General features: G+C 46.6%; 1 protein-coding gene across 1 annotated transcript; it reads right to left on the reverse strand.

The window, feature by feature from the left end:
* Positions 1–132: 132 nt before the first annotated feature.
* Positions 133–20626, reverse strand: DHX37 (DEAH-box helicase 37). The gene is made up of 27 exons (XM_088135288.1): positions 20454–20626; positions 18688–18860; positions 18458–18570; positions 17783–18116; positions 17304–17452; positions 16518–16610; positions 15852–15948; positions 15218–15331; positions 14763–14864; positions 13619–13733; positions 12906–13001; positions 12079–12158; positions 11361–11511; positions 10595–10671; positions 9979–10211; positions 8690–8801; positions 7933–8039; positions 7095–7283; positions 6304–6428; positions 6094–6210; positions 5770–5942; positions 5189–5303; positions 3985–4122; positions 3383–3477; positions 2917–2990; positions 1537–1634; positions 133–1361 (listed from the first exon to the last, which is right to left on the reverse strand). The coding sequence occupies exons 1-27, from the start codon at positions 20566–20568 to the stop codon at positions 1282–1284; spliced, it is 3465 nt and encodes a 1154-aa protein (XP_087991414.1). The 5' UTR covers positions 20569–20626; the 3' UTR covers positions 133–1281.
* Positions 20627–23143: the final 2517 nt, after the last annotated feature.

Consider the following 23143-nt stretch of genomic DNA (forward strand, 5'->3'; position numbering starts at 1 on the left):
ATAGATCTGGGGGAAATTCCATCTCTTAGGCGTATGCAACACCCTTCTATTTTTAGTTTAAAAGGAGTCGACAAGAGGATGAATGTATAACACCACATTTGCAAAGGATCTGCAAAGCACAGGTGGGTTGGAGGAAAAATATTTATTTCAGAAAATGGCATCGTTCAGGGCAATAACCGATTTATGAACAAGTGCGTGCTTTGGTTGTTTTTTAAAGTCATTATCAAAGTCAAAGTCATCTTTATTGTCATTGTACTACTTGTACAACGAAATTAAATGCCACCCCAGTGCAGCTTTAAAAATATAAAAAGGCCAGAAGATGTGTAGGGCAGTTTCTGAGATTCTTCCCCCAAGACAACGGTTGTCTTACATTTGAAAATTCCATTTTTTACAAGGTACTGATGCATTGAGCCACCCAAAGCGATTCTACTTCATTCTTTCCAACTGGATGATCAAGTTCAAAACCCACAAAGGGTTGTGGGGAGGGGGTGGGGACATTTTCACCATTGCAACTGGAGCAGAAGGAAATCCCATCTCGAAAGAAAAATCTGCTTCTCCTGCCCTCCGCGGGCATTCAAATTAAAACATCTCGAGGGTGTGTGTGTCGAAGCAAAGGAAAATAAACCACAGAACGTAGAGGGTAAATATTCATTGAATTATTGCATTTACAAACTGCTGCGACTCCCAGCGGGTATGAACAGAAAATGCCAAGATTAGCACGAGGAGCCCTTAAAGGAAAAGAAACAGATGTAGAGACTCAAAACTATAACATTTATTTTTTTTCAAGCACGTGCCGTTTCTTGACGTTTATTTCTGCAAAACCTGGAAGAGCTGCAGTTCGTTGTAGGGTTGGAACGTGTGAAGGGAGAGTTTCTCTACTCTGCTAAGCCTTAACGTGGTGTGTTTGTGGCTCCGTGTGTTTGCGTGAACCAACCCCTTGTGATGTCTAAGCCATGGTTTCTGGGTCTGCGGGCGAAAGTTTAACCATTGCGGCTTAGCCAGAAAACCACGATGAAAAGAAACGCAGCTTAATGGAACGTGTGAGGCTTGCGACTTCAATCCAGCATGCCTCAAACTTCTTCTCTCGAACATCTTCAAGGAAATTCTCTGCCCGGCGATGACTTCTTTGCAGGTAAATGTCACAGATCACACCCGTGTTGCTCCTTGGGCACCAACGAATTCCTCTCCCCTTTTCCTTGTGCAATTATGGATCTTGCTTTTTCCATGGTGTTTTCGGGGAGAACCCAAGCCGGAGAGCTCCTAGCTCAAACACCCACAGCATCACGCCACCGGAGGCCAGATTTTAGCTACTTCCTCGTGGGTCACTTGTGGAATCCACTGGCAATATTCTGCCAGCAAATCTGCAATGGGAAGGTTTAAAGAGGGATGCGTCAGCCACCTGCGATTAAACGGTGACGGTCCCGAAGCCAGCCTGATATCGTGATCCCGGCAACGGCAGGTTATAAAACCTTGCAAATCTTTACCGGCGGAATTGCTAAAAAGGCAAAGCATGGTCTTACGTATCTGGAAGCTTACATTTCGGATTCTTCTCCCAGGCAACTTGCAAAGCGTTGCTGTTATCCGCGTTTTCGGAAATGAGCGCCTGAAGCAAGGATTCTGTCCTCGGTTGGAGCCTGCAGGAACATCAAGCAAAGGGATTGATCCAGAGCAGGGTTGCTCAACCTCAGCGACTTTAAGATGCGCGGACTTCAACTCCCAGAATTCCCCAGCCAGCCTTGCTGGCTGGGGAATTCTGGGAGTTGAAGTCCGCGCATCTTAAAGTCGCTGAGGTTGAGAAACCCTGATCCAGAGGGAAAAATCAAGGCGGGGAGCAAATGGAACTGGTCCCAAGCATGGTGCATGGATGCCTACCAACCAACCCTCCTCTATCCTAAATGGATTGTGGGAAAGACCCATGCATTTCACTTCTTCCACCTCTAAATCTCAGCTGTACCTCTCTGGCTTTTAATAAAGTGGGTACAGTTGGAGGTGGGGGATCCAGGACTCTGGTATTTTTTTCCAGAGGGGTGCAACCCAAGCGTGGTTCTGTCTTGGTTGGCCATGGGGCAGACCCCCATGCCAGAAGACGTTATGACCTGGTTCCCACCCAGCTGCTCCAAATTGCTGGTGGCATTCCCCCCACAAAGGCCGTGTCGTGGTGGGCCCCACCAAGGTGGGCCTGCGGTCTCGTGGGTGACACTTCAAGAGAAGGGGCAGGTGGAAGGGGACACGGGTCGTTCCAGGAGGAGGATCCAAGCCTTTTAAGGGGCAAAACAGGTTCCTGAAATATCTGCAAACCCGAAAGTCCCTTCTCTGCTCCTTCCACAGCCCCCTCCCAGCATGGAGGCCAAACGTTTGGCCCCCCCCATTCAGGGGGGTGGTGAAAGAAAAGCTCTTTTTGCACCCAGCCACCAAATCTTCCTATGCATTTTTTCCCCCGGGGGGTGGGTGGGTGGGTGTCTGAGCGTGGTGCTCCCACCCACCGCTGTGATTTGTAAGCTGACGGGTTTCTGGCAGTGTTGAATAGAGCCAACTGTGGTTTGTTTAACAAACCATGCTAAAGAAGCCACAACGTAGCTCAATGTATACACCCAGCCGGAGGGACGCCTTTGGGTCAGGCACTTGCCAGTTGCCTGTGGCCAATACAGCAATGTTTCTGGAGACCAGATGGGCCCCTGATCCTGTCTTGATGTTATATTTTATCCTTGCAGCTACAGCACGACGACGTGCAAGAGATGTTGTAAAGCATCCTTCAGAGAGAGGGAGCCTTCTTAAGGACAGATAATAGGAGCATCTTCTACCCCAAGATGCTTTCCCAGCTTGTTCTGAAGGCTTTGGGATGAGACAAATCATCTTTTTGGGACGCCCTAACTCTACAACCAGCCCCAAATAGCGGAGCCACAGTGAGCAACATACTTGGACCACGTCTTCAGCATCGTGACCGGACTCGACAGCAGGCAACGGCTGTAGGCTGCCAACGTTTTCACAACCTAGAAAAACAAAAAAGTCCCACTGTATTCATCCACGAATCTGCGAGCCCGACATCCTGAAGCGTTTTTCCAATCGCTCATCACCGACCTTTTAGTGTGCTTAATTAGCGTGCAAATAACAACAGAGACTGTAACATGAGAAAATTATTTCCTTTCCTTTAAAAAAAAAAAAAAACGAGGGGCAGGGAATTTGTGGCCTTCTAGCTGCTCCTGGATTACAACTCCCACGTGCCGCTGACGTGGCTGACGCTGAGGGGAGGCCATGATACTTGTAGTCGAACGCGGTTAACCGGCAGGCATCCGGTTGGGCGAGGAACGCTTGAAATTCAACGAAAGTCCGAGGCAGCAGCAGATCAGGGTGGGGGCTGAGACAGAAAGAAATGCGCACCCACCTTTCCTTCCAAGAGAAACTTGGCAAAAAGTTTGAAGCGATCAAGGCCTTCTGGATAATCTGCCTCCACCGCAGGAAGCTGCCAACCGACCCGATCTGTAGCAAGAGAAGGGAGAAGAGTGAGTATCTTCAGGGCGAACCGTATGCTGCGCTCAACCATGGTGGACTTTAGCGGTTCCTTGTCAAGGAAGCTGTAAGTCAGTGTTGTCCAAACTTGGCCACTTTAAGATGAGTGGACTTCAACTTCATGGCTGGCTGGGGAATTCTGGGAGTTGAAGTCCACTCATCTTAAAGTGGCCAAGTTTGGACAACACTGCCGTAAGTGAACCGTCTCACTGGGAGATCTGCCATCTTCAGGGCGTCACCTTCCTGCAATAAGATCGCTCAGGATGGCAAAGGGAGTAAAAGAGGATTCCGACCGAAGAGAATCTCCGCGGTTCAGGGTTCAACTCGGTGCTCCCTGAGCTCGGTGGCTGGCTTGTGGACGTCTCACGACCCCACTTGGTAACGTCATCAATGCAAGGATCGTAAAGGAACTCCTATTTCTTTCGTTGCATGCTTCAAGTTCAGTAGATATTTACTGAATAGAGAAAGCCAACTTACAGAAGGTGCTGGGCCTGTGGCAACGGACGTGGCCCGTTTCGGGACAGTAAAACGGGGGAGGATTATCCAATGGCTTTTCAAAATGGCAGTAGGGAGGCAGGAGGAGAGGGATCCACTCCGGTTCAATGGCTGAAACCCCTTCAGAAGAGCGGGAACCACCCAGAAAATAAAATTGTGAGAGAGCAGGAGTTTAGCTCGGCTTCTATGGGTCAGAAGATACGCAAGACTTTGAGTCCCGTAAAAATATTCCTTCTAAGAGAAGACATGGAGCTTGGTGGTAGCAATGAGAAGAACACAAGCACGCCACTGCTCTACAAAACTATTATTCAGATCAGACACCCCCATCCCATCTAGGATTCATCCCGTTATCTTTACAACAATAACAAATAATATTTTGGCTATAGAGATCATGTGAAAAACACCTGTTATTGTGTGTTGTGTATTGTGCTATTTACTGCCACCTATTGGCGTGTGTATGCTAGGTACCCAGTGGGGGTGGCATAGAGCTATAATACAAGGAGAGGAAAATGTTCAGCCTCTCTGAGTAGTTGTTAGTTGTTTTAATGTTAGCCACTATGTAGGGTTTATGGGCTACGTAGTTGTAACAAATTACCAAGTAGTGTACCTCTTCTCTAAGAGTTTGTAGCTAGAGATTTTGTTAAGCTTGTGTTGCTAATAGGTCTTGGATGCTACAATATCATGAGAAAATGTGTTTTTCTTCATATTTTGTATGATATTTGCATTTTGTGGAGTTTTTGCATTTTTATCAATAAACACCAGTTAGTATATCTTTTCTGACTGGATTTCTTTGGGAAACAAGAAATGGCCTTTGCATTGTGTTTGCTTTCGTGGCTAATATTTTCCTGGAGTTTTTGCTGCGCTCTGCACAAACAGGAGTGTTTGGGATTATCACTCTGCACGACACCTTTCTCCCTCCATGTCTATATTCTTCTTTTAGAAAACATGTCATTAAATAAAGAGATCGGATCTATTTATTCTAAGGAGCCAAAGGATTTAAAAAAAAATCCTTTATTTTGTTAAAAAAGGGACATAATAATATGTTATGATTTCATAAGCAAATACATTTGTCTGTTACCTTCTTCTTCTTTTGACATGTCTTTTCTCTCCCCTTGTCTATATTCTTTTCTTTAAAAATGTTGTTTAAAAATAGATGCCGAGGAAGGGAAAGAGCTGCCTGTTTTACCTTTCATGTACATCTTGGTGGTTTCAACTATTTCCTGAAACACCACAAACTCAGGGAGATCCTTAAACAGGACAGAATTGGGGTGGATGAACACTGGATCGTCCAGAAGTGGCGTCTAGCAGGGGAGAAAAGGGTGGGATGCAGAAGCAGAACAAGAGAGAATAAAAAACTCCACATATTACAAACCAGCAGCAACTCCATCTTCCTGGCTAAGGTGAAAGTCCTCGGCAGACGTTTTGTGATATTTTACAACAATACCGCGTACTGATCATATTATACTAGTGTGTGATACTTATTAGTAAACCAGCGATTATTAATAACATATAAGGCACATTTCCTCCCCATTTTTTTCTTTCTTTTTTGGTTTTTTTTCCCCCTTAATCTTTTCCTCTTATTTTTGGTCTCGCTTAATTTTTTTTTTTTTTTTTTACGTGTAAAGATGGTTTTAATTACACGTGTGTGTGTTTCAGTGTACCGAGGTGTTTTACCTATTTTTTTCCTTGCCATGTCTACATAAAATTAGATGAATTAATTAAAGAAAGAGGGAGGTCCTGGCACTAAAACGCGCGAGAGGGGGAGACCTTATAGGCGTTTTTCCACTTCTTGTCGAGGAGTTCCTCGGCTCGGATCCTTCGGGCGATGTGGTCTCCCAGCCCTGCCAGGACGATCTGCCTCAAGAAAGTGACCTGCTCTTCTGTGGGGGGCTTCATCTGGGGGTCAACGAAGAGCTGGGCCTCCGGGCAGACGGCGTTCACTGGGAAGCGAACACACCCACCCCGAGGTTGTGAGGGTCAGAGCCATCATTCAAGCGGAGGTGGCCCACTTGAATGATGCCCTCAAGGCCAGGAAGAGCAGATCCCCAAGAACGGGAGCTGGGACGAACGGGGGCAGGTGGGGAGACTGACCTGCGGTCGTGAGCTGCCCGCGCAACCGCCGGATTTCCACCATGGCTTTGTAACGCAGGCCGTTTGCGCTACAGAACTCAGGAGTGCACCCCGCGTATTCACAGGCGCCCACAGCTCCTGGAAGAGAAGGAGGGGGTCTCAGCTCAGGTGGAAAACCAACCAACCAACCTTTGGCGCCCCCAAACAAGCCAGGGAGAAGAGCCGTGTTACCGAGCATCACCATGAGGTCTCCCAGCTTCCGAGAAGGTCCTGGCCCAGCCCAAACCCGTTGCATCTGCACCATTCGAGCCCTCTTCCCTTTCAGGTTCTTCTGTTCTTCTTCGCTCACGGCAGGCCTGCATCAAAATGAATGAATGAATGAATGAATGAATGAATGAATGAATGAATGATTCAATCGATCGATCAGACAGGCAAGAGAAATGCCCCAAGCTGCTGATCTGCAGAAGTTCTGGGGTCCCGTTGTAGATTTCTTGCTTTACCTCCAGGAAATTTCTGCTTTTCTTTTCTCACACGTACACGCCTTTTGTTAAACTTACAGAGGCCTAACTGGTACGTAAGCTTGCAGGGGAGAGGAACGCTCGGTGCTTACGCATCGCTAACCCCCAAATCCATCCTATTAAAATATACGATTTGCACGGGAGACAAAAAAACCCAGCTTGCCCATATCTGCTCACCTGGAGGACATTATTTCTCATCCTAGATAACTACTTGACGCTCCCCAGATGTGTTGGATTTCAATGTCCGTTTTAACCAGGTACTTAATAATGTCCAGTTAATTCTGCGGGACCTCGACTAGCCCGCCTTTTTGGCTGATCCTTGCAGTGCTATTGAATTTTTCTCTGTGTCTTCGAGTCACTCTTGACTCTTCCAACTACGTGGATAAATCCGTGCAGTTTACTGGGTTGTTTCTTTAACCCACAAATCAGCTTGGAGCCCATAAAACCACTGAAGGATGCACCGCAACGGAGACCAGGTTCTTAATAGCCCTGCAGCAGCCTTACCTGTTGAACTCTTCAAAGAACTCCCTCACTGTCAAGGCCGAGACTAAGGCGATGGTGTAGGGCATGCAGTTGTGCTGTTTGCTCAAGGCAAGCATCTTGGCATACCGGGGAGCTACCGGGAAGGAGGCCATGATGACCCCCAAGGGGCTGATGGGGCAGCTGAACTTGGCTTCCTGCAGCTTTTCCAACCTGGAAGAAGGAAACAAGGAAATTTGGAAGCGGGGGAGAGATCAGGGTGCATATTTTAATCAATGCGCAGCCCCACTTTTCCTAAAAGCTTGTCGTCGCATGTTCCGTGAGAATTCCTCCAAGCCAAACATCAAGAAGACTGCAACTTTAGATGGGTAGACCTTGGCCATCTATATTAATCGGTGAATATTAAATTGGTGAAATATTAATTGGTGAAATAATATTCTAACTCCTGAAATGGTGTCACCCGCTACACAGAAAGACGTGCCCAAGATGGGGGTCTCCAAGGGAGAGGCAGATGTTGGGGGGGTGCGGGCGAACGCAGATTCCCAATTTTAACCTCGAATTAAAGCGAAGGAGGCAGTTTTTTTTAAAAAAAAAAACTCTTTTAGTCTCTTCTCGTATTGCAACAGGTCACAAGGAAACATTAAAAGAGGGTTCTGGGGGAAAACATGTGGCAGAATCTATTTGTTCTTCTCTCATGCTGGCTGGGGAATTCTGGGAGTTGAAGTCCACCCATCTTCAAGTTGCTGAGGTTGAGAAACACGGATTTAGGCTAATCTTAACGATGTAAAATAGACACTGCTAAGGGAGTTAGTGAGGTAACAGATCAACGCTTTACGGCCAAAACCCAATGGATGTCTGTTACCTTCCAGTTGTGGTGGGGGCCTTCAAGGCACCAAGTGCCACCAACAATTCCTCCGCAGCTATCAGCGCATCCATGGATGGCGGGGTCGGAAACGGGAAATTGATCACCTATGGATAGGAAAGACACAGACAATGGGATGGAGAGAGACTCGTAACGGAATACTGCAGCAGGACAGGAGAGCTGCATTCGTTCATGGTGACAAAAAAATCAGGAGCCCCAGATAGTCCTCGGGTTACGACGACGATCGGGAATCCCAAGAGGACGCAAAAACGGTGATCCGAGCCCAGTTTTAAATCGACATGGTCAGAGGGTTCTGGATTAAATTACCACCCTGCTCCTTTACTTTTTAAAATAAAGCACTTCCAATCACTGCCTGCTGCGTATTTTATGTGTATGCATTACTACACATTTAAAAAAAAAAAATAGTATCATGCTTTTCCTTACGTAGTTTTTATTGTCCATGTTTTGTTGACCCCTGTATGTTTAAATAAAGTAAAAGGCAGGGAGGGTAGAAGAGAACAGCTTTCTGCTTCCTATTTTGTCCAGAGATCTGTCTGGTGTATGTTCAGTGGCATACACCGAACAGATCTCTGGCATGAAACCTTAAGATCCGAACACTGTAACAGTCTTTAAAGGAACCACGAATCTCCTTTTTTGCTAGAAATAAACAAGGAGTTTACCCTTCCAAAAAATAAACAAAAGCTAGGGAGGCTGTCGACCGAGCTGAATAAATCTACCGCTAAGAATGGACCCCCACCTTCTCGATGTTCAACGCTTTCATTTGCAGAATTAAATCATCCACAGGCCGCCTGGTGATCTCGGGAGCAGAGAACTGCTCAAAATCGCTGAACACAGCCGAAGAATAAAGCCTGGATCGCAGAGACAAAAAAAAGAAAAAGAAGAAAGGGAGCAACAGAGATCAACGCAACCCTTAAAAAAGGGTTCCTTGCTAGCGAGGCTGTTTTTAAAGAACCGTTTTCGTTCCCATGGTTGTCCGGGGATCAAAGGAAGGGGGACGTTTCTGGATTGCACGCAAAGGATGGAGACCTTGAGGCCTAGCACCTTGGCACAGACTACAATACCAGTTGCTCTGGCCAGCGGAACCGATGTTGAAGGAGGCTGGCAGTTGTAACTGAGCAACAGCTGGTGAGACAGAGGTTTTCATCCTGCAGTTCAGGGAGGGGGCCACCAAGAACATCTGGAATGCCTCTCATCCTCCAATCTTTCTTGCACCCCTGGACCATCCCTGGTCACAGTGGCCAAAAATGGGTGCTGGAGTTTGCAGCCATGTTGAAGTAGGAGAGACGCATACATGGAGGTGTTTGGCGCCTGTCAGTGGTGTGTATCCATATTTGAATCTCCCCATCTATCAACATGGAGATGTAAGTGCCCTGGGCTGGGGTTGGACTAGAAATCTCCAAGATTTCTTCTAATGTGAGGTTATAGACCAGTGTTTCTCAACGATGGCAACTTTAAGGTATGTGGACTTCAACTCCCAGAATTCCCCAGCCAGTAGACTGGCTGGGGAATTCTGGGAGTTGAAGTCCACCCATCTTAAAGTGGTCAAGGTTGAGAAACACTGATACAGACACAGATGCTACGTTTCAGAGAGGTTTCCTTGGATTCGATATTGCCATCTTTAACTATTGTTGCTCTTTGCACAGTGTTGTTTGATTGTTGTGATTTGGGATGTTTCGGGGTGATTTTTAAGACGTGATTCTTTTAAACTGCCTTTTTGTGTTCAACAGAACCAAGAGGAGTTTAGACTGGGATGGGATAGAAATGGGTTTAAAAAATAAATCCAAGCGTGTGTACAAATAGTGCACAGATGTGTAGACACGCACAGCGCGCACACTAAGAGAAAGAAAACCCTTCAAAGGGCCCACCCGCCCGAATCAGAAGATCTTCCCTTCACCCAGTGGGCGCCAAGGGCTGATCAACCTCGTTCTAAGAACTAGGGAACTGAAATGGCTTTTCCAAAGATTGGGGCAGTTCTGATTTTCTGGCGTGTAAGCAAAAAGGGAAACAAAACACATGTGAGCTGACCTGTAACAGTGGCCTGGTTCTGTTCGACCAGCTCGGCCCGCCCGCTGGTTGGCAGAGGCCTGGGACGTCCACATGACCCTGAATGACGAGATCCCGGTGACTTTGTCGTAGAAGCGTTTCTTGACCTTCCCGCAGTCCACCACGTATTTGATGCCCGGGATGGTCAGAGACGTCTCCGCCACGTTGGTCGCCACGACGCACAGCCTTGTGCCAGGAGGAGGGGGCCTGAAAACCTGAAATCAGGGGCCGTTTTCAATGGATGAAAAAAAGAATATCCCACCAAACAGAGAGCGCAAACCCCACTAGCGATTCCTTCTACAAACAGCATCTGTGGTGATGTTTGCCCACGTTGGGGAACTCCGTGGCTCCAGCCAGCCAATACTCCATTCCAAGTCAGATTCCCAATTTTCTGAGCCCAGAAACAATCAGGGAGTATTCTGGAAATCATCCTGAGCTATGTTTTTTTTTCAGGGTGGGGAGTGTTCTTATCTAAGAGATTGTTTTTCCTAATTTTTTTTTATTTGGGGGGGAATAGTTCTGCAAACTTCAGAATCCACCCCCAACAGACACTTTTGCTAACGAACCCCAATATCCCCGCAGGGGCGATCCGTTTTACCTTGGCTTGCTTCTCAGGAGCCAGCAAAGAGTAGAGTGGAAGAACATAAAGAGGGTGGGAAGAATCCGGTTTCTGACCTGCACCCAAATTATAAACAGGAAAAAGAAATCTAAGTGCTGAAAAAATTAGCCTGCAAAGCTATTAGCAATCCGTACATGCAACAATGTCCTTTCTGCAGCGAGACCTCTGCTGTATTTTATCGGTTGCTCATTTACATTAACGTTATGTGTTTTCATTTTAATTGCGTACCCCTGTAAATCTTTGGGAAATATGGCAGTATAAAAATATAGCCAGTAAATAAATCCATTTTAATATGTTTTGCAAATCAGAGCTAAGAGGCAGGAGAACAAAAAAGACAGCCCCTATTTTTCTGGAAGCTTCATGAGAACTAGTCTCTTTACCAGATTTACTCACTATAAACCTAACAGAACGGTGGCTTTAAAAATGGGGATACTCTGTATTAAAAAAAGTCTCCTGCTGTTAAAAAAAAAACCCAATTGATTTGATGAGGTTATATAACAGCGTGCTAACTTAACATTCATGGCTTGTTCAACAAGCCAGCGTTCTATTTCATATAGGAATACAAAGGCAAAATCTGGCCAGAAAATGGAAAAATAGAGGCTGAATCAGATGGTACCTTCCCTTATTATGGCTTTAATGCGGTGTTACCCAGGCTAATACGGCTTGGTCAGCAAACCATGGTTAAAAATCTCCCCAGTCTTCTGTGTAAACTCAGCCAACTTTAAAACGTTTGCAAAAGACAAACCTTCTTGCGAGCAATCTTCGCCCAGGTCAAGGTCAAGATCTGAACCAGCCGAGTTCGCTTCTTCGTCATCGTCCCCTGCCGCCTCTCGGTCTTCGTCTCCTTCGTCCACCGGCAGAATGGAATAATTATCCAGATCAATTTTGGGGAGTGTCTAGAAAGAAAGCGGGGGGAAAAAACCCCCAAAGACGAAATGACCTTCTAGGTTTGAAATTTAGAGGGCATTTGGGAGCGCAGAAGCAGATGTTCAATCTCGAATGTGTTTGGGAGGTACGAACGTATCGGATCACCTAGAAGATAACCAGAGTGTTGCCTTTCACACAACATAGGTATGGGCTGCTTAGGAGATGGATATGCAAAGCTATGATCCCCCCCCCTTTTTTAAATAAGGAGCAAATAGGCAAGAGATGAATAAATCCTTTTTTTCACACCCCCTGCGTTCTTACTCGCATTCCAAAAAGCACCCCAGGTTTACAGTCCTCGTGAGCCCTCGAACTGAGAAAAACCCTGAAATTCCAGAATCCAAATGGCTTCTTTTGCCAGCTAGAACGGAACGGATGCTAAAATAAATCAGATTTTAAACGATTTGGCTTTGCTTCCATTAGCTGTTTCTGTAGAAAGGCGGGATGGAGTTCAAAGAAAGAAAGGTCACGTTCCTTTCTTTCCAAGGCGTTCACAGATCTTTAAGCCCTTCCTGGAGCCTGCAAGAAAATTTGCCAACCTGAAGGGCGTGCTTCTTTCTCTGTCTGGATTTCTTAAATCTTCGGACGGCTTCCAGAGAATCGTCCTCATCTTCAGGCCCTGCAAAGAGCAAAGCCAAGATTTTCTCAGCCAGGTCTGTAAATGCTAGTAGCCGAGAGCGGAGAAGATTGAACCTTTGCATCGATGAAGACGCAACGTGGGCAGAAAAAGTGGGCAGAATGCAAAACGCTAGAGCAGGGTTTCTCAACCTTGGCCACTTTAAGATGGGTGGACTTCAACTCCCAGAATTCCCCAGCCAGCATGCTGGGAGTTGAAGTCCACCCATGCTGGCTGGGGAATTCTGGGAGTTGAAATCCACCCATCTTAAAGTGGCCAAGATTGAGAAACCCTGCTCTAGAATGAACCGTTCAAGAAGCCGATTTAAGGGAGTGATCAATAGGCCCAGAACTTCCTGATGAAGTTCACCTATCACAGGACACCAGGGTCACCTCAGAGATGTGAAAGAGTGGGGAATATCAATTATTCTGAGACCATTACATTTTCTGCCTGATAGAAAGAAAGCGAGACAAAACAGCTACCCATCCCTAAAGATCTAAACCGGGTTACTTACAGAAATTTAGAGCACAGGTAAATAACCTGGTGCCCTCCTGATGCTTGGGCTTACACCTCCCACAATCCCGTGGCCAAATTAACACCCAAAATCTCTGGATGGACCCAGGTTGCTCCCTCCCAAATGAGAGGAGAAAAGGCTGCATTCTCGAGGACCGAGCGCCTTCTTCTGTGCTGCTGTTTGAGCAAGCCTTAATCGAAGGACGCCGGTGTCATTCTCAAGAACTCCAAACTTACCCGGGGCGGCATTTCTGCAAAAAGGAAACGCCTTCCTTAGCCTCCGACACAGGGAGTGGACTTCAGCCTGTCCAGTTAGGAATACCAAAATCCCCCCTGCAAAAGGAAAGAAGGAACGTTAAACTGGACCACAAAAGGGAAAGTTGCAAGGAGCGTAAGCGTCCGTTCCTGAAAAGTGACAGCTTTCTGCTCCCTTGGCAGAATATCAAAATGTCTGAATGCTGGAAGACCTGGCTGGTGATGATGTATAATGGTATGCAGGGAAGACCTTGGGAGACGGGGCAAAGAGATGCTGCCAGGGAACGGTCAGATAAGAGAGGGCATAGCCCACAGCTGCATAATGGATGGAGAAAGAGGCTCAGAAGGGACCCTCCCTAGTTTCTCAGGCTGTATAGGAGACCGGGAGGGGTAAAATTCTTCTTTATGACTTGCAAGATTCTGTTAATGTAGCCTTACAATGAAGTAGAATTAGCTCATCTGGTCGTGTCTCCTGTCTAGTCAGGCTGACATGATGGGGGTTGGCATCCAGCTTAGGGGGCCTGGTTTGGGTAGGACCCAGAGAGATCTATGGGGTGTCAGAACTTCACAGCGATGGGCCCAGGGTTAACTATGCACTGCTCCTGCTATCTGAGAGCTTTGCTCCACTCCCTGCAGACAAAACCAAACATTCTGGGTTTCTCTTGAGGAGACCGTTTTTGTACCGGCCATCTGACCTGGAGGGAGCATCCGGTGGATTTTGCAGACCTTCCGAAAACATTCCCCGCTGTAATCATCCAGCGGGGTCCTCTTGTTAAAATGCACGGCGACTGGGAACTGCCTCGCGTCCACCTGACACAGAAAAGACCTCGGGTGAAAACGTGCCGAATCCCAAGCGGACACAAAAATGGTGATCTGAACCCAGATTTAAATCGACGTCATCAAGACGGTTCTGGATTAAATTACCACCCTGCTCCCTTGTTTTTTAAAATGAAGCACTTCCCATCCCTGCCTGCTACGCATTTTATGTTTACGCGTTACTTTGCTCCATGCAATTTTTTAAAAAAATCGTATAATGCCTTTTCTTAGGTGGTTTTTATTTTCAATGTTTTGTGCATCCCTATATGTTTAAATAAAATAAAAAAGGCAGAGTGTAAGAAAATTGCTTTCTTCTTCCTATTTTGCCCACAGCTGCATGCTGTACGTCTAACAGACTTGCTGCATAAAACCTTAAAACACAAACACTGCGAGAGTTTTTTAAGGAACTCCAGACCTCCCTACCTCCTCCTTTCTTTTTTTTGCTGTGCTCGGTCTTTACGTGGTGAACTGGGGGCCACGTTCCAAACAAGAAACAGCGGGGTCAGGACCAAAACTGAATTTCGTTTCATGTATGTTGCTTGGTTAGTAAGAAAATATGAATCAAAGTTAAGCCAACTTCACAAGGTCGCGAAACAAGCACGTTTTGCGCAGAGGGAATGGGCTTCTGAACCCACGCCTTTCCCTAGTGCTAGTGTGTTATCCCTGAGTGACTTTGGCCATCTTGAAAAAACTCATCAGGGTTGAGCATGGTTAAGATGGATGGGACACCACAAGGAAATCCCACAATAGTAGACAGGGCAGTCCAAAGACACCTTAGCCAATGGTACACCATTCACATATGGTGACCAGGGCACTTCCACAAGCAGAATAAAATAGCTTGGCCAAGTGGTGAACTCAACTTGAGACTTTGTCTTTACCAAACTAAAGTCTAGATAGAAATGTGAAGGCCTGGGTGTGGGAGTGGCAAAAGGAAGGTTAGGATTTAATAGAGATTTGAAGGAAGTCTGTTGGGTCCATGTGCAAAAACTTCATTTCCTTTTCCTCCCCCCGGTCACGTCTCACCTGTATAACCGGAGGAGCAACGGGGAAGAGTTTCTGGTTAGCAGTGAAATCTTCCACTCGCAGCGTAGCAGACATGATGATCAGTTTCAGCGGCTGCCCTTTCTAGCAACGGACAAACATAAGACAGGACTGGAAGGTTGGACTTTTAATGGGAGAACTAAAGATTCAAAGATTTTCTTGGGAACGAGAAGGAGGAACGGGGAGGGGGGGAGAGAAAGAGCTCGCAGTGAGTTATCCCACGGTCTCTCCCCGACCCAGGACGATGCTCAAAACCCAGCGGCCAATTTTTCCCACCTGCTCCTTGCTTGGCCTTAAATCTGGCAACGGTTTTACCTGGCCTTCAGGCGGATAGATGATCGGATTGATTGAGAAGCGAGGCACGTAAAGTCCCAAATTAAACTAAGCCCGATGGGACAACACTACTTCCATTTCATTAATCATTCTGTCTTCTCTACCTTGGCTCGAAGAGGCACGATGCGAGATAGAAGACCAATTAAGATGTCGGTATACACGCTCCTTTCGTGGGCTTCGTCAAGAATAATGACACGATACTTGGACAGCAGGAAATCCTGGAGGAACGAGGAAATGGAAGAATTTCACATCAGCCATCCAAGCTCATCAACCAAGACGTAGAAGACGTGAATCATCTCACGCTCAATGGCCTGAAATCCCACAAAAGTGCCCTGTGAGGGGACAGTTGCTCAACCATTAAGCCATTTAAATCTGGTGGGTGGGTGGGTGGGGGATTCAGCTGCAAATTTATAAGTAGGAGCTATACATCGGAGGAGACCTGAGATGGAAAAGCTGTTTGCAGAAATGTTTCGGGCATTTGATTCAGCAATGGAACAAGATAGTGTTGGAAATTTCAAGGCCCTCGAAGAGGGGGTGAAAAAATCTTCCTCTTCTTTCATTTCAGAATGCAACTCTTGTTTTTTTTCGGGGGGAGAGGAAGCAGGAAGAAGAGATTTTCTGACTCCCCGGATCTCCTCTTGGACCCGCTAAGGCGAGGCAGCACGTTAAGCCCAAAACATTCTCCTGAAAGCAGCCTGCACCCCACATTTCAAAAGCGTAAGGAAAAAAAGTCGTCACCTTCTGGATTTCTTTCAACAGCACACCGTCCGTCATGAACTTGATTTTCGTATCGTTTGTCACGTTCCCTTCGTACCGGATTTGGTAGGAAACCACACTGGTGTGGAGGACACAGAAACAATGTTGAGGCTGCCAGATTCCCCCACAACGCATAACACTGACACAATGCCATCAGGTCGGGCATCTATCTCACTGGATGCATTTAGGGCAAACGTGAAGAGCAAATAAATGCTTGCTTCAATAACGTTAGCCTCCTCGCCTCCAACCACTGTCCACTTTAATTTTTCTAGCTGTCGTTTCAAAAACTCAGATAATGCATTTGACTCGGTTGGGTCAGGCTGAAAAAAACATGAACCATATCAGGGAGCGAGTTGAAACACTGGCTCATCGTGGTATGGAAAGTGTCCTTTAAAAACCCAACACTGATTGAGGCATGAAACGTCCAAAGGACAGGATCATCATCATATCACTTTCCAGCTACTTGAATTCCTTATAAAATCTATCCCATCTATTAACATCGCCATGGATAGTTGGGTCCTCAAATTGTTCTGTTTCTTGAACCTGGAAAAGGTGCCAGAGGTTGGCAGATGTCTATTTTGGCAGAATGTTTTTTGACGACGATATCTAAAACCGGTTTGGGAAAGAGGCCGCCCAGAGCACCCTTACCGTGATGACAAGTTCATTTCCGCTCCAACGCGCTGAGACATAGATATCGCTGCTACGCGCCGAGGTTCTGTAATCCCAACGATGCCGCTGGAGCTACAGACCGAAGGGAGATGAGATTTAGCGCACCAGCCGGAGGGAGGGGATTAACACCTTTGATGCAATCCAGTTTCTTTGGGTTTTGCAGGTAACGAACGGGAACCGAGGCTATGGCTGTTCACAGTTGCATCCAAGCTTTCGCTGCCAGCTGTGGGGCCCCTCTTTTGACCAAGCCATTTTGCAATTTCCTAGCTCCGTACCTTCCCTCTCACAAAAGTGTCACAGAACAGAAGCGTGGAACTTCAGAGCTCCTTCTCGGATCAGCCTTCCCCGATGAGTTGTGACAAACTCAGCCAAACCAACAATTCTGCTTTTCCTCCCAGAAGGGAGCTTCCCAGGTTGCAGGCTTGACCTCCCGCCACAGGGCAATACAGGGTTTAAATCAGTGTTTCTCAACCGTGGCAACTTTAAGATGGGTGGACTTCAACTCCCAGAATTCCCCAGCCAGCATTCGTGGACTGGCATGCTGGCTGGCTGGGGAGTTCTGGGAGTTGAAGTCCATGTGTTGTAAAGTCGCCAAGTTTGAAAAACCTTGGCTTAAATCGTTATTTGTGCCAGAGTTTTGCGGAAGTCAAAAAGAGGGTTACTGTTCATTGATCCGATTTGATTCTAGTGAGCACTGACAGATCCAACCGACCAAGGAATGGAGAATAAATATGAACGCTGCATTAGAAATCCAAAAGCTAATACCTTGCGTAGCCTGCTTCATAGAGGAACTGAGGCACTTGCGTGGTTTTGCCACAACCCGTTTCCCCGCATACGATAATTATGGGATTCTCCCGCACGGCTTCCATTACGACTTGCTCTTCGGCAAGGATTGGGAGCTTCAACCTGGCTTCCTTAGACAAACAAGAGAAACGCCTTTACAAAGAACAGAGGCTAGCCATTGGCTGTTGCAGCTCCAACGGCAAATTGGGTTTTAATACCCATCGCTGTGGAGTTTTAAGAGCCCTGTGGTTAAAATTCCCACTCGAGGAGCCCCTTTCATCGCAAACTACGGGTAGCTTCTCGCTTCCCATGCCAGATGGTTTCATTTTTGGTTTAGCACATAAGCTATGATTTATACCTGAGTGCGATACGAGTGCCCGGCTAACCGTGGCTTCATTAGCAAACCGGGGTGGCAGAATGGTGGATGAGAACCTTCTCTAGGTTTTGGATTCGAAACTGACCTGAATCTCAGAGGATCGATCCACTGGAATGAAAACCACGGGTTCTGACGTGGGCTTAGAGGTTGTGTCCTTTTGCACAGAAGATCTATCAGGTTCTTTGGGCAAACAGAGCGGAGAGTGGGAGACCTTTCCGGATTCTGTCTCAGCGGCAGCAGAGGCTTCTGGAAGTCCCTCTTCAACCTGTTCTTCCATCTCAGATTCCCCACTCTCCTCTTCCTCCTCCTTTCCCTCTTCTTCCACCTCCTCCTCCAATTCAAGCCTGCATCTTTTCCTATTTGCCCCCCCAACGCTTTTGATTTTCTTCGACCAGCCGGCACTCGGTTCTTGGGCTGACCTGAAACACCAAGACTGTGTTTAAACCCCGTTCCACCTTAATCCCCAAGCACTGAAGAGGCACCAGGGAAAATGATTTATGCCAGTTTTCCCACTCCAGATGAGGGGATGTCAACTCCCAGAATGCCCCAGTCCGATGCACATTCTTCTAAGAATTCTGGAGGCTCTCAGATGTGGAGCTGCCCCGAAAGTCTGATTTGCCCTCTCTTAAACATTATCTGCCTGTCCCAAAGGGCACATAGATGAGCTCAAACATGTGCCAAAAGGTGCAGCCCAACCAAACCTATGTCCACATTGCATAAATAAAACGGAATAAGCAGGCTTGACCCTTCCTTATCTCACCTTTTGGCCTGGAACATCCGCTTTCCTGTTCCTAGCTTGGAAGTGGTATACAGGAGTTTCATTTCAGCCTCAGACACCTGGACTTCGCTCAGCCTTTTCAGCAATTCCGCTCGCTAGGATTTCACACCAAACAAAATGGGACAAGCCACGTGAGCCGAGGATGCGGCCGACATCCCTCGCCTCCCTGGACCGCGGTTGGGAAGCGTGGATTTCCTGAATCGATCACCCACCTTTTCTTTCTTGGCTTTCTGTTCCAAAACCTTCTGCAAAATTTTCTTCTGCTTCTTGCTCAGGGGCCTCCTCCCTGGAGCTTGATCACAAGGGGCAGGCTTCTCCTGCCGGGCTTTTCGTGATGGAAGGACGAGGGCATTGCTGTCATCCACTCCTTTCAAGATGGTGTCATCTGGAAGGGGGTGGGGGAGAAAGAGAAAGAGGACCTCACCTCGCAACTCTACTTTGCTGGCCCAGCTCCACGCACGTTCCCTCTGAAATAAGTGCCAAGGGCTCTCTTAGTCCACGGACTTCAGACCGATCGGCAACAACTAGGACTGTTGTGTTCAGTTTGTTGAACAAGCCACCCAGGCAACCCACCTTGAAACATCAATTGTCGGAAGAAAGCGGGCGGCTCTGAAGCGAGCAGACCTTCTCTCTTCCCTCTTGCGTGAAAGCCACACAGAGGACTCCCTCTTAGCCCTGTGGCTAGACAAGAGGTGTAACCGGGAGTACTAACTCTATCTTTATGGTAAGGTTACATTAATAGATTCTTGCAAGACTGAAAGTATTTCTCCCCTCCTTTCCTTTTACTCTCCAGAGAACTAGGGAGGGTCCTTTCCGAGATGCTTTCCACCGCCCCATTCCTTCTGAGGGCTCAGCTGCCTCTTATCTGACGGTCGCCCTGGCTGCGGCTCTTCCTCCTGTCTCCCGAGGTCACTCCCACAGACCGTTACCGTTGCCAGCAGCTACCTAACCAGAGCGAAACTAGTCAAACCTCCATGTACAGACATCGTCTACTTCCACATACCAAAAGGTGACTACAAACAGTAACAGAGGTCCCTTTGCAGAGAAAGCCTGGACCTCAACATTACGGCATCTCCGAAAACCCTTTCATTCCTGATTTCCAAGAGCTCAAAACATTTCTATCCAAAACCCCTCAATTTCCCAGAGGACAGGTCCAGGCTCTCGGCCTAAAGCAGCTTCTACATTGCTAAAACGAACCCGTGGAGTCTCCAGAGACAGGCTTCTCCAAAGGATAGCCTCACAGCTACCGGGGATCCAGAGAAGCCCAGGTTCAAGTCCCTCCGCGCTTAGGAAAGCTGCTCGGACTGGACTACCTTGGGCCAGGCATGTGTTCTCCTCCGACTGGCCTACCTCACAGGGTTGTTGTGATGGAGTTTAAAAAAGTGGGGAGACCCTTGGAATCGCCTTAAGAGGAAAAAGGGAGGGATATGTGACAGAAAGTGACACAGACCCAATAATAATAATAGTAATAATAGTCAATGTAGGGAAAGAAGGCTGTCTGCTGCTGGAAACAGGAGACTGGGCAGAATGGATGCCTTGTTCCAAGTGGTGCATGAGGTCATTTATTTATTTATTAAATTTCTCCCCCGCCCATCTCCCCCCAACGGGGGAACTCTGGGCGACTCATCCAGAACATTAAAACCATAAATATATATAAATACATAAAACGTCAATCTAAAAACATTACTAGGAAAGGGAAAGGAGTTAATTTGCTTTAGAGATGAGACACGGCATGTAAACGATAGGCAGGAACAGTCAGCCCTGGGGTATATTTTATTTTGACCTTTTGGGCCCGCCTCTCTCTCAGCAAAGCCCAGCCCAGCCCAGCCCAGCCCAGCCCAGCCCACCTCGCAGGGTTGTTGTTATGGGGAAAACAGGAGGCAGATAGGCTCGCCGCCTTGAGTTCTATATAAAATGGGCGGGATTAATAATAATAATAATAATAATAATAATAATAATAATAATAATAATAATTCACCTCCCAGTTCCAGCTGCACAGGCTCCTGGGGAGCGCGGCCCCCCCGCCCGGGCGACCCCGGCAGCCGCGCCCGCCAGTTGCGCCTCTTCCGCGCTTTCCCCATCTGAGCGCGCATCAACAGAGCCTCCCACGTGGAGCCCCGAAAGCGCCCACTTCCGCCTTCCGCAGCCTCGTCACGCCCCATCTCGCGAGAACTCGCCGAGGGCCCCGGCTCTATTGCACGAAACAGCCCGTTCGAAGGGGGCGGAGCTTGCAGAGCTCCCCCGCGGGTGGGCGGCAAAACGCGGCGGGAACTCCGGGCGTGGCGGAACGGGACGAGCAGGGTGATGCTGATGAGGACGCCAGGGGCTGAGATTGCCAAGGGGTATTTTATTTTAATTGATATTATTAATGAATCAGTGAAAGCAACCTTATGCATGGAGGTGACGTTCCTGCTAGCTTTTTCCTTTTCCTTGCGCTGGAGTTTAGGTTGTTTCCTTTTTTGCATTGTTCAACAAATAAATTTCATATGTATATTTCACATTTACTATTAATATTTCAAGCATATAAATTTAATAAATAAAATAAAATAAAAAACCAGGATTCTGCATTCAGGTCCAGTACTGTAAGAAACTCATTAAAATCCTCCATCAGCTCCAACTTATAAATCAGTCAAAAGTTTGGGGGGAGTTTCCAGCAGTGGCATCGATGATGCATGAAGGTGTTCAGTCTGCACCCAACAAGCTAAGCATGCAAACCCAGATTCCTTGCAAGGCAGTGCCCAAACTGACCGATTTTTTTTTTTAAAAAGCCATAATAACTTCACTCCAAAAGTTACAGTAAACATTTAAGATTTAATTGGTCACCACACCATAATTCAGTTGTGAAATCAGTCTACAAACAATTCACTATGTAGAAGTACATAGATCCAATGGTCAGATAATAAATAAAGGCGTGGACAAATCTTTCAGATCTTCACGGTTGTTCAACAGCATCATTGAGAGAACTAATGTTTTATTAAGATCATCGATTAAAAGGAGGCCTACAACATTTTCTTCTGACCAAAATCATCTTTTTAAAAACAAAACACGTAATTTTGCCATACAGATTTTTAAAAATAACCTAATACTTAGGAGATCAGATGTCCAAATAGGATAATCAATCACTATACTCAGTGCAGATTAACAGTTATGATCAATGTACATATTTTTTTTTCTGCTTTTGCAACAGGAAAAAAGAATCATTTTTAAACATGGCACTTGGCAACAAGGATCAAAGGAATGAACAAAGAAGTTTAAAGTTGCATGCAAAACGTAAGAAAGAGCGAGCTTCTTTAAAAGAAGGGGAATATAAGACAAGTAGATAAGATAGAATCTTAGCTGCAAAATACAAATTATTCAGCCGGCACCAGGAAAACACACTTCATATTCATTAACAGAAAAAAAAAATAATCTACAGCAGAAACTTAAATGCCCACAATTCTGCAAAGCAACTTTGCAAAAAAACCGATCCTATCCCACAGGGCAAAGTTATGGCATTATCTGAGCGCACGTTCGGCACACAGTACTTCAAAATCCAAGACGGCTTCAAAAAACACATTAAATTCAGAACATTTAAACTCGGCTCTATTTCTCGGTCAGGCTGATTTGCCTTGATCGACTACTCATTAATTGCATTGATGGTTTACAATAAACGCCTGCACAACAGTCTGGTTGAACACAAAATTGGAACTCTTGGATGGGGGAAAAACTCCCGTAAGCAGCCATCATTGTAATGTCCCAGTAATAGTCAGGGTTTGTTAAGTGGTTTTCAATGGTTGAGGAATTGAAGTTGGTCCAAAAAACCAGAGGTTGGGTATATACTGGACATTCTTCCATAGTCGGAACACAGAAAGATTGGCAAATGTTGCCACTGGAAATTTAGCACGTCTAATACCTCCTAACCATACAGAAGAAAATATAGAATTGTATATCCTTTTTTGAGCAATGTGAAGCCCACTCACCTCCCCTGGTTGGCTTTAGCTTCTAGCCTCCCCCTGGGTAGCGCTGACCAGAGTTACACGTGATCCGAAGGACGATCCAAGTTAGAATGAACCAAGATCAGCCGGCATTGCAATGCGGGAAAAAGAAAATTATTTGCAGAGGGAGGAACAGCGAGCTGGCCTGCAGTGGGAATCAGAGCCAAACTGTTAGGGATTAACAGCCGTGCAAATCCAGCCTTAATTCAGCCTGGAGAAAATGGGAATCAATGGGAAAGCCCATCAAAGGGTTGTCGGCAAAGGATGGGATCCGGTATCAAATAAATCAAGTCAAAAACTTTATGACTGCCGAGGATCAGCACCGCCATCAATGGCTCACTGCAACGGCACTCAATTCTTCTCCCTCAACTGATTTGTTGGCTAAATGGGATAAAAACGCCGTTCTCTGCAAAGCGTCTCCAGGTATCTAAATAGGGCTGACGAGGGGCGAAACCCCCCCCCCCCAAAGGCAGAGAAGCTAATCGTTGGAGAAAGGGTGGGAAAATCCATCAACCTTTGCATTTTTATAGAACAAGGGGGGAAAAAATGCCCGAGCATCACCTTCACCTTCAAAAACCTGTAAGGGAACGGTGGGAATGCTCACAGCATATTTCAAGTACAATAGTTTGTGCTCGTTTAATTTAAATAAAAATACATACACCACGAAGGGAGAAGGGCCAGGGAACACACGCTT

This window comes from Python bivittatus, unplaced genomic scaffold, assembly GCF_059951505.1.
Source record: "Python bivittatus isolate LINGU-HERP-01145 unplaced genomic scaffold, Pbiv_v1 ctg000100_np1212, whole genome shotgun sequence".
Taxonomy (NCBI): Eukaryota; Metazoa; Chordata; class Lepidosauria; order Squamata; family Pythonidae; genus Python; species Python bivittatus.

What these genes read in the sequence shown, in the direction of transcription:
- DHX37 (XM_088135288.1), bottom strand. Translation starts at nt 20,568, where the DNA reads ATGCGCGCTCAGATGGGGAAAGCGCGGAAGAGGCGCAACTGGCGGGCG. An exon ending in TGTTGAAAGAAATCCAGAAG is followed by an intron (nt 15,332 to 15,851) that starts GTGACGACTTTT and finishes TCGTTCCTCCAG; the next exon opens with GATTTCCTGCTGTCCAAGTA. An exon ending in CTGGGAGAAGAATCCGAAAT is followed by an intron (nt 1,362 to 1,536) that starts GTAAGCTTCCAG and finishes TTCCCATTGCAG; the next exon opens with ATTTGCTGGCAGAATATTGC.